The sequence below is a fragment of the Leucoraja erinacea genome, chromosome 6 (genome assembly GCF_028641065.1).
Source record: "Leucoraja erinacea ecotype New England chromosome 6, Leri_hhj_1, whole genome shotgun sequence".
Classification (NCBI taxonomy): Eukaryota; Metazoa; Chordata; class Chondrichthyes; order Rajiformes; family Rajidae; genus Leucoraja; species Leucoraja erinaceus.
Window position 1 is genome coordinate 8,013,240 of NC_073382.1, and position 17,382 is coordinate 8,030,621.

Genomic DNA, 17,382 nt, shown 5'->3' on the forward strand with positions numbered 1-17,382 from the left:
GCCTTCATTTTTCAATACCCTTGGCGTTGTTTTCACACCTTACACTTCCTTATCTCCCACTGCCCTGACATCAGTCTGAAGGTCATGACGCAAAACGTCACCCATTCCTTCTCTCCAGAGACGCTGCCTGTCCCACTGAGTTACTCCAGCATTTTGTGTCTACCTGAAATATGAACATCCTCATGTTATAGGCCAGACCATGTGGAGTGCAGGAGAATACAGCGGATTCTAAGCAAAACAGATCTATGGAGAACGAACAAAGCTTTCTGCTACACTTGTAAAACAGATTCTCAATGACTTCTTCCCACCCTGCTTCCTGTAAGGACTCCATCCCCTACTCCCAATTCCTCCGTCTACGCCGCATCTGCTCCACGGATGAGGCGTTCCACACCAGGACATCTGAAATGTCCTCACTATTCAGGGAACGGGGGTTCCCCTCCTCCACCATAAATGAGGCTCGCACCAGGGTCTCTTCCATACCCCGCAACACTGCTCTCTCTCCCCATCCCCGCACTCGCAACAAGGGCCGAGTCCCCCTAGTCCTCACCTTTCACCCCACCAGCCGTCACATACAAAAAGTAATCCTCCGTCAGTTTCGCCACCTCCAACGTGACCCCACTACTCGCCACATCTTCCCATCTCCCCCCATATCTGCCTTCCGCAAAGACCGCTCCCTCCATAACTCCCTTGTCAATTCTTCCCTTCCCTCTCGGTCCACCCCCTCCCCGGGCACTTTCCCTTGCAACCGCAAGAGATGCAACACTTGTCCCTTTACCTCCCCCCTCGACTCCGTTCAAGGACCCAAGCAATCGTTCCAGGTGCGACAGAGTTTTACCTGCATCTCTTCCAACCTCATCTATTGCGTCCGCTGCTCTAGATGTCAGCAGATCTATATCGGTGAGACCAAGCGGAGGTTGGGCGATCGTTTCGCCGAACACATCCGCTCGGTCCGCAATAACCAAGCTGACCTCCCGGTGGCTCAGCACTTCAACTCCCCCTCCCACTCCGTCTCCGACCTCTCTGTCCTGGGTCTCCTCCATGGCCACAGCGAGCAGCACCGGAAATTGGAGGAACAGCACCTCATATTCCGTTTGGGGAGTCTGCACCCCGGGGGCATGAACATCGAATTCTCCCAATTTTGTTAGTCCTTGCTGTCTCCTCCCCTTCCTCAGCCCCCCTGCTGTCTCCTCCCATCCCCCAGCCTTCTGGCTACTCCTCCTCCTTTTCCCTTTCTTGTCCCACCCCCCCCCCCCGCCCCCGATCAGTCTGAAGAAGGGTTTCGGCCCGAAACGTCGCCTATTTCCTTCGCTCCATAGATGCTGCTGCACCCGCTGAGTTTCTCCAGCTTTTTTGTGTACCCAATTACTTTTGTGTGCTGGAGGAACTCAGCGGGTCAGGCGGCATCTTGGGAGGGGATTGGCAAATTAAGTTCAGGGTTGGGACCATTCTTAAAAAAAAGGACTGAACTATTTTGTGCATTTTTTTTTAATACTCTCACGGCAAGTGAGATTTAAAAAAACTTTATGTTCACAGAATGTGAACCTCACTAGCAAGGCCTTCTTTCAGTAGATGGAGGAATTGGGAGTAGGGGATGGAGTCTTTACAGGAAACAGGGTGGGAAGACATGTAGTCAAAATAGCTGTGAGATGCAGTAAGTAGGTTTGTAGTGGATGTCAGTCAATAGTCTCTCTCCTGTGATGGAGACGGTGAGATCCAGAAACGGTAGGGAGATGGCGGAGAAGGTCCAAGTGAACTGTTAGTGTAGTTTACGTACAGTGCGGAAACAGGCCCTTCGGCCCATTGAGTCCACGCCGACCAGCGATCCCCGTACACTAACACCACTACACACACGAGGGACAATTTATATTTATGCCAAGCCAATTAGCCTACAAACCTGTACGTCTTTGGAGCGTGGGAGGAAGCCGGAGTTTCCCGTAGAACCCCCCCACGCAGTCACGGCGAGAACGTACAACCAGCACCCGTAGTCAGGATCGAACCTGGGTCTGCGGCGCAGCAACTCTACCCCTGCGCTACCGTGCTGCACCTATCTACGGGGACCCCTTTCGCTACTGGAGGCTGCTGAACCACATATAGCCCATGATTGTTTGTTGGGGAAAGCTGGAGATCAGGGTAAGAAATCCCTCCCTCTCCAATATTTCTTGAGTTTCGCCCGCATACAAGGCCATGTGGGAATCATCAGCATTGGACCTGAATAAATAAATAGCATTAATAAAAATAGAAATTTAGAAATTAGGTGCAGGAGTAGGCCATTCGGCCCTTCGAGCCTGCACCGCCATTCAATATGATCATGGCTGATCATCCAACTCAGTATCCCGTACCTGCCTTCTCTCCATACCCTCTGATCCCCTTTAGCCACAAGGGCCACATCTAACTCCCTCTTAAATATAGCCAATCAACTGGCCTCAACTACCCTCTGTGGCAGAGAGTTCCAGAGATTAATAAAAATAAATTCTTCTTTTCCCGCTGGAGCTTTCGAATTGGAACCAGGAGAAGTGAGCACTATCTTTGTGATCATTGTCGACAATATAGTCCCATAGATTAGGGAGAACCAGGCCTATCTTTGATTCATCTCTCAAGCGGTGGCACGGTGGCACAGCGATAGAGTTGCGGCATTACAGCGCCAGAGACCTGGGTTCGATCCTGACTACGGGCGCTGCCTGTACGGAATTTGTACGTTTTCTCCCTGACTGCGTTGGGATTTTTCTCCGGGTGCTCCGGTTTCCTCCCACACGCCAAAGACGTGCACGTTTGTAGGTTAATTGGCTTATGTAAAAATAGTAGTATGTGTGTGTACCACACTGTTAGTGTACGGGGATCGCTGGTCAGTACTGACACGGTGGGCAGAAGGGTCTGTTTCCACGCTGTATCTCTAAACCCTCCCAAATAAGAAACCAATCTGAAGAAGGGTCTCGACCTGAACCGACACCTATTCCTTTCCTTCCAGACCCGCTGAGTTACTCCAGCATCTTGTGTCTATCTTCGGTGTAAACCAGCATCCGCAGTTCCTTCCTACACAAACCAATCTAGAGAATGGATGTCAGCAAACGGTTTATCATGAAGGACATCACACTGAAATGTATCACTGCCCTAACCCATAGGACCTATATGTATCTCTTCCCAAAGGGTACAAAGCAGATGGGGGATCAAAAACAGATTTCTACATTCAGAAATAGGAACCAATAACAGATGTTGGCTTCAACAACAAGAGCAGTGTAGTTGAAGAGCATTCTGAAATCTGATCGCACTTAATTATTTTTAGCAAATAATTTATATACGAGATAAAAGTAGCAAAAATGTGTTTTTTTACGAACAGATTTAATGCTCAGTTCATGACTAACTCTGTCTTGATTTAATTTGACCAAGTACAGGAGATTTGAGTACAGGAGCAGGGAGGTTCTACTGCAGTTGTACAGGGTCTTGGTGAGGCCACACCTGGAGTATTGGTCTCCTAATCTGAGGAAAGATATTCTTGCCATAGAGGGAGTACAGAGAAGGTTCACCAGGCTGATTCCTGGGATGTCAGAACTTTCATATGAAGAAAGACTGGATAGACTCGGTTTTTTACTTGCTAGAATTTAGAAGATTGAGGGGGGATCTTATAGAAACTTACAAAATTCTTAAAGGGTTGGACAGGCTAGATGCAGGAAGATTGTTCCGATGTTGGGGAAGTCCAGGACAAGGGGTCACAGTTTATGGATAAAGGGGAAATCCTTTAGGACCGTGAAAACATTTTTCACACAGAGAGTGGTGAATCTCTGGAATTCTCTGCCACAGAAGGTAGTTGAGGCCAGTTCACTGGCTATATTTAAGAGGGAGTTAGATGTGGCCCTTGTGGCTAAAGGGATCAGGGGGTATGGAGAGAAGGCAGGTACAGGATACTGAGTTGGATGATCAGCCATGATCATATTGAATGGCGGTGCAGGCTCGAAGGGCCTACTCCTGCACCAATTTTCTATGTTTCTATGTTTCTAAGTATACCCAGGTCTTTGTAAATCTTTTAATTCAGCATGTTTTCATTTATTTGCGTGTCTTTTTAAAAGAAAATAAACTGTAGCAGAATACCTCAAATTGAATGAATTCTCCAAATATCTCACAGAAACTATTACAAACACATTTTTTAAAGCACGGTAATAGAGCTGCGAAAACCTCAAGGTTAATTTTCTTAACAACGTACAACGACCGCCATTCAAAGCAAATATGCCTAGGAATCCCACTCTGGCACACATATATATTTGGTTTGGCTCTTAGGATGCTGGCATTTATTGCAAAGATGTACCACTGGCTCAATTAATAATGAGCACTGTTGTTCGAGTGTAAATCCAAGGCACATTCATTTAAGCTACACGTCTGCAAAGCACCAGGAATGGCTCTTTATGCAATGAACATAAATATCATTTTGTTTAATGACCACATCAATGCCATAGGAGTAATGCATTTCTAGTCTCAAATGAGCTAAAAACTCACTTTGCAAGTGTGAGTTGGTGGGTTAATGGCCCACTGCAAATTGCCCCTGAAGTGTGGCTGAGTGGTCGAATCTAGGGAGAGTAGACGAGAGAAAGGGGCATGGTGGCACAGCAGTAGAGTTGCTGCTTTACAGAGCCAGAGCCCTGGATTCGATCCTGAAGGGCCTGTCCCACTTGCATGTGATTGCATGCGTTTGGCGCAACCAAACGTGATCGTTTGGTGCAACCAAAAGTGGGACCGGCCCCGCTTGGGACTGGCCGCGCGGGGCCGGTCCCACTTAGCAGCGCGGAGTTGTGCGGGGCTGGTCCCGACATCGCGCGGGGCTCCGAAAATCTGACAGTGTCCAAAATCTTTGCACGCCAATGGCCTGTCGGCACGCAGGCGCATTGCGATCATACGCGGCGTCTTGGCAGCGTACATTCCTTATACTCCTCAAGCACCTCATTTACTTCATGCTGCCTATAATTATTGTTATCCTCCTCTGCTCCTCTCTCGTGTGGGGTCCCACAGGGCTCAGTTCTTGGCCCTCTCCTCTTTTCTCTCTCTTTGCTCCCACTTGGTTCCATACTTAGGAAACACGGAATTTCATTCCACTTTTATGCAGACGACAGTCAGATTTATGTGCCTCTTAAAAAGGATGAACACTTTGTCGGACTGTTACTTGAGTGTCTCAATGACATAAAGGCCTGGATGGCTCTGAACTTTTTTAAATTTAATGATAAAAAGACGGAAGTAATGGTTTTTGGTGGCACCACTGGGGCCCCCCCTGTAGACCTCGGCTCCCTGGTCCAGTATATCAAACCAAGCATCACAAACCTAGGGGTTAAAGTGGACCCTGAGCTTAAATTTGGCAGTCAGATCAAGGCTGTTGTTAAATCAAGCTTTTCCCATTTGAGGCAGCTGGCCAAAATAAAGCCAATTCTGTCAAGGCAGCACTTTGAGACGGTAATCCACGCCTTTGTTACCACTCGGCTGGATTACTGCAATGCACTGTATGTGGGGGTTAGTGGGTCCTCCATCGCCCGTCTCCAGATGGTACAGAATGCAGCTGTACGTCTTTTAACTGGCACACGTAAACATGAGCACATTTCGCACATTTTAGCCTCACTCCACTGGTTGCCTATTCAGTTTAGGATCCATTTTAAAATTATTTTATTTGCTTTTAAATCCCTAAATGGTCTTGCCCCGCCCTACCTATCTGAGCTTCTACACCCTTATACACCCGCCCGCTCTCTCAGGTCAGATAATCAGCTGCTCCTGAATGGGCCTAAAACTAAGCAGAAGCTCAGAGGGGACCATGCCTTTGCTGTGTCGGCACCCAAATTATGGAACGATCTGCCTCTCCACATTAAACAGGCCTCTTCTCTGCCTGTTTTTAAATCACTTCTAAAACCCATCTCTTCCCCGTGGCCTTTGATACCCAGTAAGATGTCGACTTTATTTACTTGATTTAATTTCTTATTTTGATTGCTTTATTGCGTGGTTATTATTTTTACTCGTGTTTTATGTCTTTTAATTTATTGTTGTATTTCATATGTAATTTTTGCGCTTTATGTGAGCTGTTATGTTATGTTCTGTTATGTTGTCTGTTTATGATGTCTTGTTTATTCTTCTGTACAGCGCTTTGGTCAACATTGGTTGTCTTAAAGTGCTTAACAAATAAAGTTGGATTGGATTATTGTTGATCTCCCTCTTTTTCCGAACATGATGTCCAATTTCCCTTGAAAACCAGGGCTCTTTCCAATTATATCCCTTGATTCCATTAGCCCTAAGAGCTATATCTAACTCTCTCTTGAATACATCCAGTGAATTGGCCTCCACTGCTTTTTACGCAGATTCACAACTCTGGCTATTACAAAAATGCAATAAACTGCTTTAACCACTATGTTTGAACCAGTCAATATCTTAGAGCCACGTTTATCTCTGTGGGGTTTTTCAATTCATCGTTGGATAGGGGATATGCTGGTCTTGGGATACCTTTCAAGCCTTACCTGACACGCTCTTTTGAATCTCCAAAGGTTTCCCTCAAGTTTGCCAATTCCGGATAGTAAGTCGCGTGTGGTGATATGACTTCTATTAACCCCGAACTGATTTCGAAGGAAAATCTGTCAACAAAAAAATATTTGTGCAGGAATAAAATTTTATTCAATGACCTTTTTATTTCTGTTTACTGCTTTGGGTTCCAGAAAGTGAAATCAAACTTCAGCTGTTTATGAAACAACACTGATTTATTTTACCCAACACACTGTCACAACAGAAATTTAAAGTCAGATCCCCATCCTGGTCTCAGAGTTTCTGCTCCTCCGGTGACATAACCGTTAAATGGTGAAATTTATTTGCACCAAACCCGCCATCGAAGGGATTTACAGGAGTCGCTGCCTTACAAAGGCAGCCAGCATCGTCAGAGACCCACACCACCCTGGCCACATACTCATTTCACCACTGCCATCGGGAAGAAGGTACAGGAGCCTGAAAACTGTAAACGGCCAGGTTCAGGAACAGCTTCTTCCCTACAGCCATCAGGCTATTAAACACAACAACCTCAATTAAGCTCTGAACTACAACAGACTATTATTGTTATGATTGCTGTGTGTGTGTGTGTGTGTGTGTGTGTGTGTGTGTGTGTGTGTGTGTGTGTGTGTGTGTGTGTGTGTGTGTGCGCGTGTGTGTGTGTGTGTGTGTGTGGGTGCGTGTGTGTGTGTGCGTGTGTATGCGTGTGTGTGTGCGTGTGTGTGTGTGTGTGCGTGTGTGTGTGTGCGTGTGTGTGTGTGTGTGTGTGTGTGTGTGTGTGTGTATACGTGTGTACTGTTCACATATTTCATTGTGCTGCTGCGAGTAAGAATTTAATTGTTCTCTCTGGGACACATGACAAAAAACACATGCTTGACCTCATAAAGCCACAATGCTGAATCTACCAGGTTGTATTTTAAAGCAAGAGGGGGCATCTCTCTATATACAGGAATCATCAGTAATCACCGCTTCAACAGAAACATTGAATGAAAGATTTGATTACGTGCCCAGATTTTGCAGAGGAAATGACTGTGAAACTAATTGGCATTTGGCACATTGGGCTGTGAAATTGAGAGCAACTTCAGGATTTCTAGGCATTTGTAATTGGACACAGAATTTACATGTGGGGTTACATCTCCACAGACTTCACTGCTTACAGATGTCTTCACCATAATGTAAAAAAAAGAATGGTCTTGAAATTCAGTTATTGCCAAACTGATATAATCATTCAAAAAAAGACTCAAATATCTTCCCTTATTTCACATGAGGATTTAGCAAGGTTTTACATGTGTATTGAACCATCCTTGCTGCTTGACAAACCATCTGGACCAGAAGGAAATAATTTTATAAAGAAGCATGGTAATTCCCTTCCCATAAATGTTTCAAACTATCAAGCGTTTTAAAAATAAATTACTGGTAATTAATGAAGGATTTATTCATGGTGTTACAGGTTCTCCTTTAATTATGTATATCCTAATTCCAAATTATCGCACTGTAATGTGCTTTTAAAAAAGTATTTGCTTCCTGTTATGTTTCCTGCGTGAATTTTGTGTATGTGATGGCTGCTGAGCAAGCTTGATGATGTTTCCACTGTTTGTTGTATCTTAAAAGTCATCCTGAATTAATGCCTGGAAGTCACAGGCATTGACAAAGGCCATAATATCATTGAATCCCAGTGGGAGCCTTTGTTCATTGTCCAAACCAAGCACCGTTTGATGGAGTAACTCAGCATTCAGGCGCCATCTCTGGAGAACATGGATAGCTGACGTATTGGCTTGGGGGTTAAAAGGGTCCCAATCCGAAACGTCACCTGTCCATGTTCTCCAGTGATGCTGCCTGATCCGCTGAGCTACTCCAGCTCATTGTGTCCTTTGGTGTAACAATAAGGAACTGCAGATGCTGGTTGATACCAAAGATGGATATAAAATCCTGGAGAAACTCAACGGGTCCAATAGCAAAGGAATAAGTGATGTTTCAAGTTGGAACCCTCCTTCCGACTCAGTATTCAGTCTGAAGAAGGATTATGGCCAGAAACGTCATCTATCATTTTTCTCCAGAGATGCTGCCTGACCCGTTGAGTTACTCCAGCATTTTGAGTCAGGCAGAACGCTGGGAGAACATAACTAGGTGAAGTTACGAATCTGAAGAAGGGTCCCAACCCAAAACGTCGCCTATACCCCCCCATGTTCTCCAGACCAACCATGTTACTCCAGTATGTTGTGGCCTATTGTGTAAACCAGCTTCTGCAGTTGCTTGTTTCCACACCATTGCGTTACCACTGGTAGCAAGTTCTGGCCACAACTGTACGTGTGACTAGGTGACAGCCTGAGAAAGAGAGCAATCATCCAATATTTGCATTGCATATTAAAGTAGTCTTTCAAAATGGAATTTCTGCTTGGTATACAAAGCACATCCAACAGAAGTGAGACGCCTTCAAGTGTATCCATGTTTAATAACAGATGCAAGCCACAGTGCTCACACAACTGCTCAAGCAAACAGAGAATAGATAGCTAGAAATGTCAGAGTTATCCTCCCTTTATGCATACAGTAAATAATTTAGCAGCAGTCAATAGCAATTCAAGTATCATTTACAACAGATTGGACAGTACGTTCAGAACCAGTGCTACTTACTCCTTTTCTAGATTGTCCAGGACACTGTGGACGTGATTGAGATCAGTCTGTTGAAATAAAAAAAAGACCTATTGCAATCAAAAGGTTTTTTTTCCTTGCATTAAAATAATAAATGTCCTAATTTTGAATTGTCTCTATATGCCAATGTAAAGGGACATCACTCAAAATCAATTTCCCACAAGTGTTTTATGTCTAATGTTAAATTCTATGAAGTCGTGTTTATTTTATTGGTGTGCTGCAATGGCAACTCAAATTCCACGACACCAATTGGTGTATGTGACAATAAATGTCCTTTGTACTTTGTCCTGGATCATCAAAATTAAGTTCTCCTTATAACATCGAGTTGTTTAAAGAAATTAATGATGCAACTTGCCTGAGAGTGAGAGTGACAGGCATTGGGAGGGACGAGGAGGCACAGTGGTGCCTCAACGTGCAAGAAGCCTGGGTTCGATCCTGACCTCGGGAACACATTCTCCCTGTGTGGAGTTTGCACATCCTTCCTGTTTCCCCAGGGTGCTCCGGTTTCCTCCCACATTCCAAAGTCGTGCGGGTTTGTTGGTTAAAAGGCCTCTGCAAATTGCCCATAATACGTAGGGAGCGGATGAGAAAGGGGGGTAAATCGAACATCGCAGGAGTGGGAATGGGTGAGCCATGGTCGGCATGGACTCGGTGGATGGAAGGCCCTGTTTCAATGCTGTATGGCTAAAACTAAACTAAGATGAACTGACGTGTAGAATCGAAAGAGACAAAACATCTGTGCACTAACCAGCTGCATCAGCCCATGGCCCAGGCCATTTCTGTGCTCAGCTGTACACACTTCAAGTCGAATACATTGGCATCGTGTATTGCAAAATTGGCATATAGAAAATTAGCATAATGTATTGCAAAATTGCTACATTTATGGGCTGTTCTGGATGTATAATTGGATCATCTTTAAGATTATTTTTTGCACAAAGTGGGGGGGGGGGGGGGGGGGGGGGGGGAGAATAGGGCCTTTGCAAAGATGCTACTTTTTAATCATTCCTCTTGGGGCATTCGAGGTGACTGGGAACGACTGCAGCTTTTCTTGCGAGGGAGAGCATTCAGGGAAAGCGCAGTTTGAGTGTCAGTTGGTCAGCTTTGCACTTTGGAGAAATATTACACAAGCTGTCAGTTACAGTACATAAAACACAGTCTTAGAACAGTTTCCCTTGCCATCATGTTGAGAACTCGTGTAAAAAAATCTACCTCCTCCCTGCATGGCATACTGATATTCTTTAGTGACAGGCTCCAGTTAAAAATAACCGTAAACCAGCATCTGTTTCAGATTTCAAATAGGCTCCATGATACTTTTTTTTTGTTATCAAAGAGCATTAATGAAGTGCTCAGGTCTTTGTTCGTGGGGCTCCGGAACTTTTTCATCAATCCCAAACAGAATTATATATTTCAGATATGGATCCCTCTGTTACGAGACCCATTCTCACCATCTCATTTACCGTTACAATTATCTTTCTTGCCTGCTAACCATGTCTACTTTAACTCCCTGCACTCTGTCTTCGGATGCCGTGGATTAGTTTGATCTCCCTGATCTATGCTGCTCACATTTCTGGCAATGTCAACGAATGCTACATCTCCCAGCCTGTTTTTTTTCCCCCTGCTTGTTATTAATTTCTTATGATTCACACAGTTTCTCTGCCTTCGTTTTGAAAGCCGATTGCGTGTAGCATTTGTCATTTTTTTCTTGTGCATCCTGTCTCAGGTAGTTCTGCGACTGAATGGACGTGGCTGATGAACTGAGGGAGGAATTGTGGCACGAGAACAGTTTGAACAGTTGTAAGAGATTAAAAGCTTCCCTCGTAACAGCCATTCACAGTTTGTTCTGAGAATTGAACTCTCTTGCTGTAGATTGAACCCAGGGACACAATTGCAGCGAATTGTGGACGCAGCCCAGACCATCACACAAACCAACCTCACTTCCATTAACTCCATTTACACCTCACGCTGCCTCGGCAAGGTCAGCAGCATAATCAAGGACGAGTCGCACCCTGCCCACTCCCATTGGGCAAAGGGTATTAAAATGTGAAAACGCACACCTCCAGATTCAGGGATAGTTTCTTCCCAGCCGTTATCAGGCAACTGAATCATCCTCCCACAACCAGAGAGCAGTGCTGAACTACTATCTACCTCATTGGTGACCCTTGGACTTTCTAGAATTAGCCTTCACTCTCTTTACCTTGCACTAAATGTTATTCCCTTATCAAGTCAAGTCAAGTCAAGTTTATTTGTCACATACACATACGAGATGTGCAGTGAAATGAAAGTGGCAATGCTCGCGGAACAACAAAACATCCAAACAAATTATAAACACAATCATAACACACATATTATTTTACACGTATCTATACACTGTAAATGGCTCAATTGTAATCATGAATTGTCTTTCCACTGACTGGTTAGCATGCAACAAAAGCTTTTCACTGTACCTCGGTACACGTGACAATAAACTAAACTAAACAGTTTTACCACTATGCCATGTGACAATGTGAATTTAAATGTAATAAACTAAAAGTAAAAAAGGTCATTGTTAAAATTGTGTTAATACAAGTTAGTTGCGAAGCAGGAAACATGAGAATGGTGACACAAGAGACTAGAAGCTGGAATTTTGAGAGAAAAAAAAAACTGCTGAAGGACTCAGTGAGTCAGGCAGCATCCGAAGAGGGAAATATTTTGGGTTGGGATCCTTCTCCAGACTCAATAGACAGAGACAGTGTAGTGTTGGGAGCTATCAAGTTGGAGGCTGTGGAGGGGAGATTGCCAGGGGTGATGAGATCTGTGTGATGGTTTGGGAGATAGTGGCCTGGTGTTTGTTGGTGGGGTCACGGTCAATAAGTAAATACACAGAGGAATCCTGGAACTGATGCCTAACCTCTGCAAGGTAGAGGTCAGTCAAGGCGGCACAGTGGCGCAACAGTAGAATTGCAGCCTTAGACCCGGGTTCGATTGTGACTGCGTGTGCTGTCTGCAAGGATCCTGTACGTTCTCCCGGGGACCGCGTGGGTTTCCTCTGGATGCTCTGGTTTCCTCCCACATTCCAAAGACAAGCAGGTCTGTAGGTTAATGGACCAATAAAAATGGTCCGTATTGTGTGTCGGATAGTGTTAGCGTACAGGGTGATTGCTGGTCGGCGCGGATTCAGTGGGCCGAAGGTCCTATATCTTTCATCTCTAAAGTCGAAAGATTTCTTCCAAACTTCATCTGCATTCTTTATATCTCTGAGAATGGGCCAGTTTTCAAAATGTATAAATAAAATCTATAGATCCCTACTTTTAATTTTTTTAATTAAAAAAAATCGATTTAAGAACCCGCAGGAATGAAAAATCTGCAAAGATATTTTGTTATTGAGCATCTGAACATTGTGCTATCTGTGTTGGAATGTATGCACAGGCTAACTAGGTGTTTTGACTTCAGTCAGCGCAAGCAGAAACTGGTGGAAAATCACTCATCTGAGAGAGAAAAAAACAAGTCAAGTCAAGTTTATTCGTCACATCCACATACGAGATGTGCAGTGAAATGAAATTCACAAGTTAACATTTCAAGTCCTGGACCTTTTTAGAAACATAGAAAATAGGTGCAGGAGTAGGCCATTCGGCCCTTCGAGCCTGCACCGCCATTCAATATGATCATGGCTGATCATCCAACTCAGTATCCTGTACCTGCCTTCTCTCCATACCCCCTGATCCCTTTCGCCACAAGGGCCACATCTAACTCCCTCTTAAATATAGCCAATGAACTGTGGCCTCAACTACCTTCTGTGGCAGAGAATTCCAGAGATTCACCACTCTCTGTGTGAAAAATGTTTTCCTCATCTCAGTCCTAAAGGAATTCCCCCTTATCCTTAAACTGTGACCCCTCTTGTTCTGGACCTCCCCAACATCTGGAACAATCGTCCTGCATCTAGCCTGTCCAACCCTTTTTTTTTAGCAGAACTAAGTATCTGAAATGGGATAAAATGCAACCATTAATAACGCAACAAATAAAAATAAAAATCAGAGAAGTGGTTTCCTTTGCACATCTGCTCTTGTGGTTAAAAACATTTAACAAATGGGTGAAGGTAGACAAAAATGCTGGAGAAACTCAACGGTGCAGCAGCATTTATGGATCGAAGGAAATAGGGCAACGTTTTGGACCGAAACCCTTCTTCAGATTAACAAATGGGTGAAGTGGATTATTCGAAGTAAGATGCAAAGACGGAGTAGCAAACAAGTTGTGTACCTACCTCGCCTACAAACACCACTATTACACAATCCAACTTCTCCTCAGGAGACAGCTTATCTATCAGTGAATGAAGAGTCTCCGCAAGGTAAGACTTAACTTTTCTCTTCACGGTTGGAATTCCCAATACCAAGGACACTAAAAGGCCAAAAAGGAAAAAAAAAAACACACGTTATTAGTTAATGAGGACCTAATGCAAAAAACAGGGGGGGGGGGGGGGGGGGGGGGGGGGGGGGGGGGGGGTAGAGAACAAAGGAGGACCCAGGGGGGGGAACCGCCATGGGAGAGGCGAGGGGAGAACAAGAGTGGACCAGGCACGGGATACTTTGTACCTTTGTGAGCGCCCTGTATGTGGCGAATATTGCATACAGAACCTTGAGTATGCAAGCAAGAATTTAACTGTGGCTAAAATAAAGGGGAGGGCATTTAAGACTGAGGTGAGAAAAAACTTTTTCACCCAGAGAGTTGTGAATTTATGGAATCCCCTGCCACAGAGGGCAGTGGAGGCCAAGTCACTGGATGGATTTACGAGAGAGTTAGATAGAGCTCTAGGGGCTAGTGGAGTCAAGGGACGTGGGGAGGAGGCAGGCACGGGTTATTGATAGGGGACGATCAGCCATGATCACAATAAATGGCGGTGCTGGCTCGAAGGGCCGAATGGCCTCCTCCTGCACCTATTTTGTATGTTCCTATGTTTGTCACGTTTGAGAATAAAGTATTCAATTCAATTGAAATCTGAAAGCCAGAAACTGCTGAAAAAAACTGAGCAGCTCTGGCAGCATCAGTGGAGAAAAAAAACAGTCAATGCTTCAGGTCTGAATCAGAATTGAGTAAGGGAGAAATGCATCAATCTAGGTGACAGGGGAGATTGGGGAAGGTTACCAGCTACCTAGGCCAGTCGTTTCTCAGTCCTACACCCAAAATGTTGCCTGGTTTCTCTCTGCATAGATGCTGCCTGACCAGCTTTTCTTCCGGCATAAAATCTCTTTTTTATTACATAATTGGACAAAATTGGTGACCACAGTTAATAATTAAGGCTCCGGACACTTTGCTGTCAGGCTCAGACAGTCGTGGGTTTTGCAAAGATTTAACAAACATTTTGGGTAACTGCAGTGCAGTCCGAAGAGAAGTATAGAAGTATTGAGTATAGAAGTTGGGATGCTGAGTATAGAAGTTGGGATGTAATGTTAAAATTGTACAAGGCATTGGTGAGGCCAATTCTGGAGTATGGTGTACAATTTTGGTCGCCTAATTATAGGAAGGATGTCAACAAAATAGAGAGAGTACAGAGGAGATTTACTAGAATGTTGCCTGGGTTTCAGCAACTAAGTTACAGAGAAAGGTTGAACAAGTTAGGGCTTTATTCTTTGGAGCGCAGAAGGTTAAGGGGGGACTTGATAGAGGTTTTTAAAATGATGAGAGGTATAGACAGAGTTGACGTGGAAAAGCCTTTCCCACTGAGAGTAGGGAAGATTCAAACAAGGGGACATGACTTCAGAATTAAGGGACTGAAGTTTAGGGGTAACATGAGGGGGAACTTCTTTACTCAGAGAGTGGTAGCTGTGTGGAATGAGCTTCCAGTGAAGGTGGTGGAGGCAGGTTTGTTTTTATCATTTACAAATAAATTGGATAGTTATATGGATGGGAAGGGAATGGAGGGTTATGGTCTGAGCGCAGGTGTATGGGACTAGGGGAGATTATGTGTTTGGCACGGACTAGAAGGGTCGAGATGGCCTGTTTCCGTGTTGTAATTGTTATATGGTTATATGGTTAAGTGGGCATTGTTAGATGGATGAGATCTTGTCACCCAGCAGTCAGGGTGTCGTACACAAGGCTCTTCAGCCCGCGATGTCCATCCTGGCCTTCTTACCCACTTTTCTATACGATTGGAGATAGACACAAGGTGCAGGAGTATCTCAACGCGTCAGGCAGCATCTTTGGAGAAAATGGATGGGTTACGTTTCAGGTTGAGACTCTTCTTCAGACTCTTTAGAAGGATCCCGACCTGAAATGTTACCCATCCTTTTTCTCCAGAGATGCTGCCTGACCCGCTGAGTTACTCCAGCACTTTGTGTCTATCTTTGGCACATGCCAGCATCTGCAGTTCTTTTCTACATGTTATACCATTGGATCAGTCCCCCAAGTGAAAACGTGCCCAGGGTCTCACTTCCATTTATATAAACCACCTTTTTCACCATCCATCGTTGAAAGCCACTTTTGGGGAACTATGAACTCAGACCATTACCTCTCTCTGCTCATCAAGAGTAGCAACAAGGTTCTCCCTATTGCCCTGGCCACTAGTTAATTGCTCAATCAACCTCCACTTTATAGGATTATCTTCCCACCACCACTTTACCATGCGTAGGAAGGAACTGCATATGCGGGTTTAAACCGAAGATAGACACAAAGTGCTGGAGTAACTCAGCGGGGCAGGCAGCATCTCTGGAGAGAAGGAATGTGTGACGTTTCGGCTCTTTTGTGTCTATCACTTTACCATTTGTGGGAACATGCTGCGTTCAATTTGGCTGCATTTCCTACATTACAAAAAATGACCACTCTTCCCAGCTGTGTGACAACAACCACTGTAGATCAATTCTCCGAATACTACAATGGTTGCAAACGAGTTTGGGAAACATTGAAAGGCATTACACACATGCAGATCTTTCATTCCATGTCAATACAAGGAGAATAGCTTCTCTCACTTTCCCCACCATTATCAGCCCAGCTAACCTATACACCAAATCTGATGAATTTATGTTCAAATAGTTTTGGTACACAGAAAAATTAAAGTCATAATTTTATGTAATATATCCTGAAGTCTTATTCCTGATCATGGCCCAATTTTCTATTGCATATAATAAGTCTCCTGGGCGAGCAAATGCAAATAAGAAGAGATAAGGCTGCAGTTTTGAAGAGGATAACAGATAATTATAAACGGAGTGGAAGTTGGGGAGCGGGGAAAACTGTGACAATTGCATCTTGTCAAGGTTGGAGATAGCAATTGTTTCAGCTATCATCAATGCCAAGGGGCTTATTAAATCAAATCCCTTAAGATCTCTTGTGCGTTGGTGATGATATAGCTGCTGGAAGACTTGGTTTAGAAATTTACATAATTTTTGCTTTGTGAATCAAATTGGAAAAGATCACAACTCACACGCTGAAGACAATCATTAATAAATTCATTCAGTGGAAACGTCATTCCTCAGAGAGTGGTGGGAGCATGGAGCTTGCTCCAATGGAGCGGTCAAAGGTGTACTCTTTTGATACATTTGATGTTGCCAGGACTAGATGGTCTGAGCTATAAGGAGAGCTATAAGGAGAGGCTGAGAGCACAGGAGGATGATGGTGATCTTATAGAGGTGTATAAAATCATGAGAGGAATAGATCTGGTAAATGCATAGAGTTACTTGTCCAAAGTAGGTGAATCGAGGACCAGAGGACATAGATTTAAGTTGAAGGGGAATTTTTTTTTAATAGGAATCTGAGGGGTAACATTTTTACTCACAGCATGGTGGGTCCATGGAACAAGCTGCCAGAGGAGGTAGTTGAGGCAGGGACTATCCCAATGTTTAAGAAACAGTTAGACAGGTACATGGATAGGACAGGTTTGGAGGGATATGTGCCAAACATGGGGAGGTGCAACTAGTGTAGCTGGGACATTTTGGCTGGTGTGGGCAAGTTGGGCTGAAGGGCCTGTTTCCACGCTGTATCACTCTATGACTTTATTTCTGGCAAATTGTACAAATCCAGGCTTAGCAGAGAGGAATGAAGATCATGTTGAAAGGTAAACCAAGAGGGGATGTGGAAAATGGATTTCAGCATGTACAAGATGGGCCAAATGGTTTGTTCCTTTACAACCTGAAGTGTAGACACTGATGAATTTGGTTCATGTCCTATTGGCATGTTCTCTCACACTGGCGTATCACAAAGACTAAATTGAGCAGCAAATGTAACATACACAATAGAGGTTGCACATGTGAAGAACAGTAAAAATAACTGATGTTT

At 44.3% G+C, this 17,382-nt stretch overlaps 1 protein-coding gene across 2 annotated transcripts in view; it reads right to left on the bottom strand.

Moving 5' to 3' along the window:
• Positions 1-17,382, bottom strand: part of mgat4a (alpha-1,3-mannosyl-glycoprotein 4-beta-N-acetylglucosaminyltransferase A) — a 256,754-nt gene that overhangs the window by 81,285 nt on the left and 158,087 nt on the right. For both annotated transcript variants that reach the window (XM_055636544.1, XM_055636545.1), the window contains exons 4-6: positions 13,382-13,515; positions 9,127-9,173; positions 6,477-6,590 (exon numbers count right to left, since the gene is read on the bottom strand). In XM_055636544.1, the coding sequence (XP_055492519.1) occupies positions 6,477-6,590; positions 9,127-9,173; positions 13,382-13,515 (295 nt within the window). The remainder of the gene's footprint in view (positions 1-6,476; positions 6,591-9,126; positions 9,174-13,381; positions 13,516-17,382) is intronic.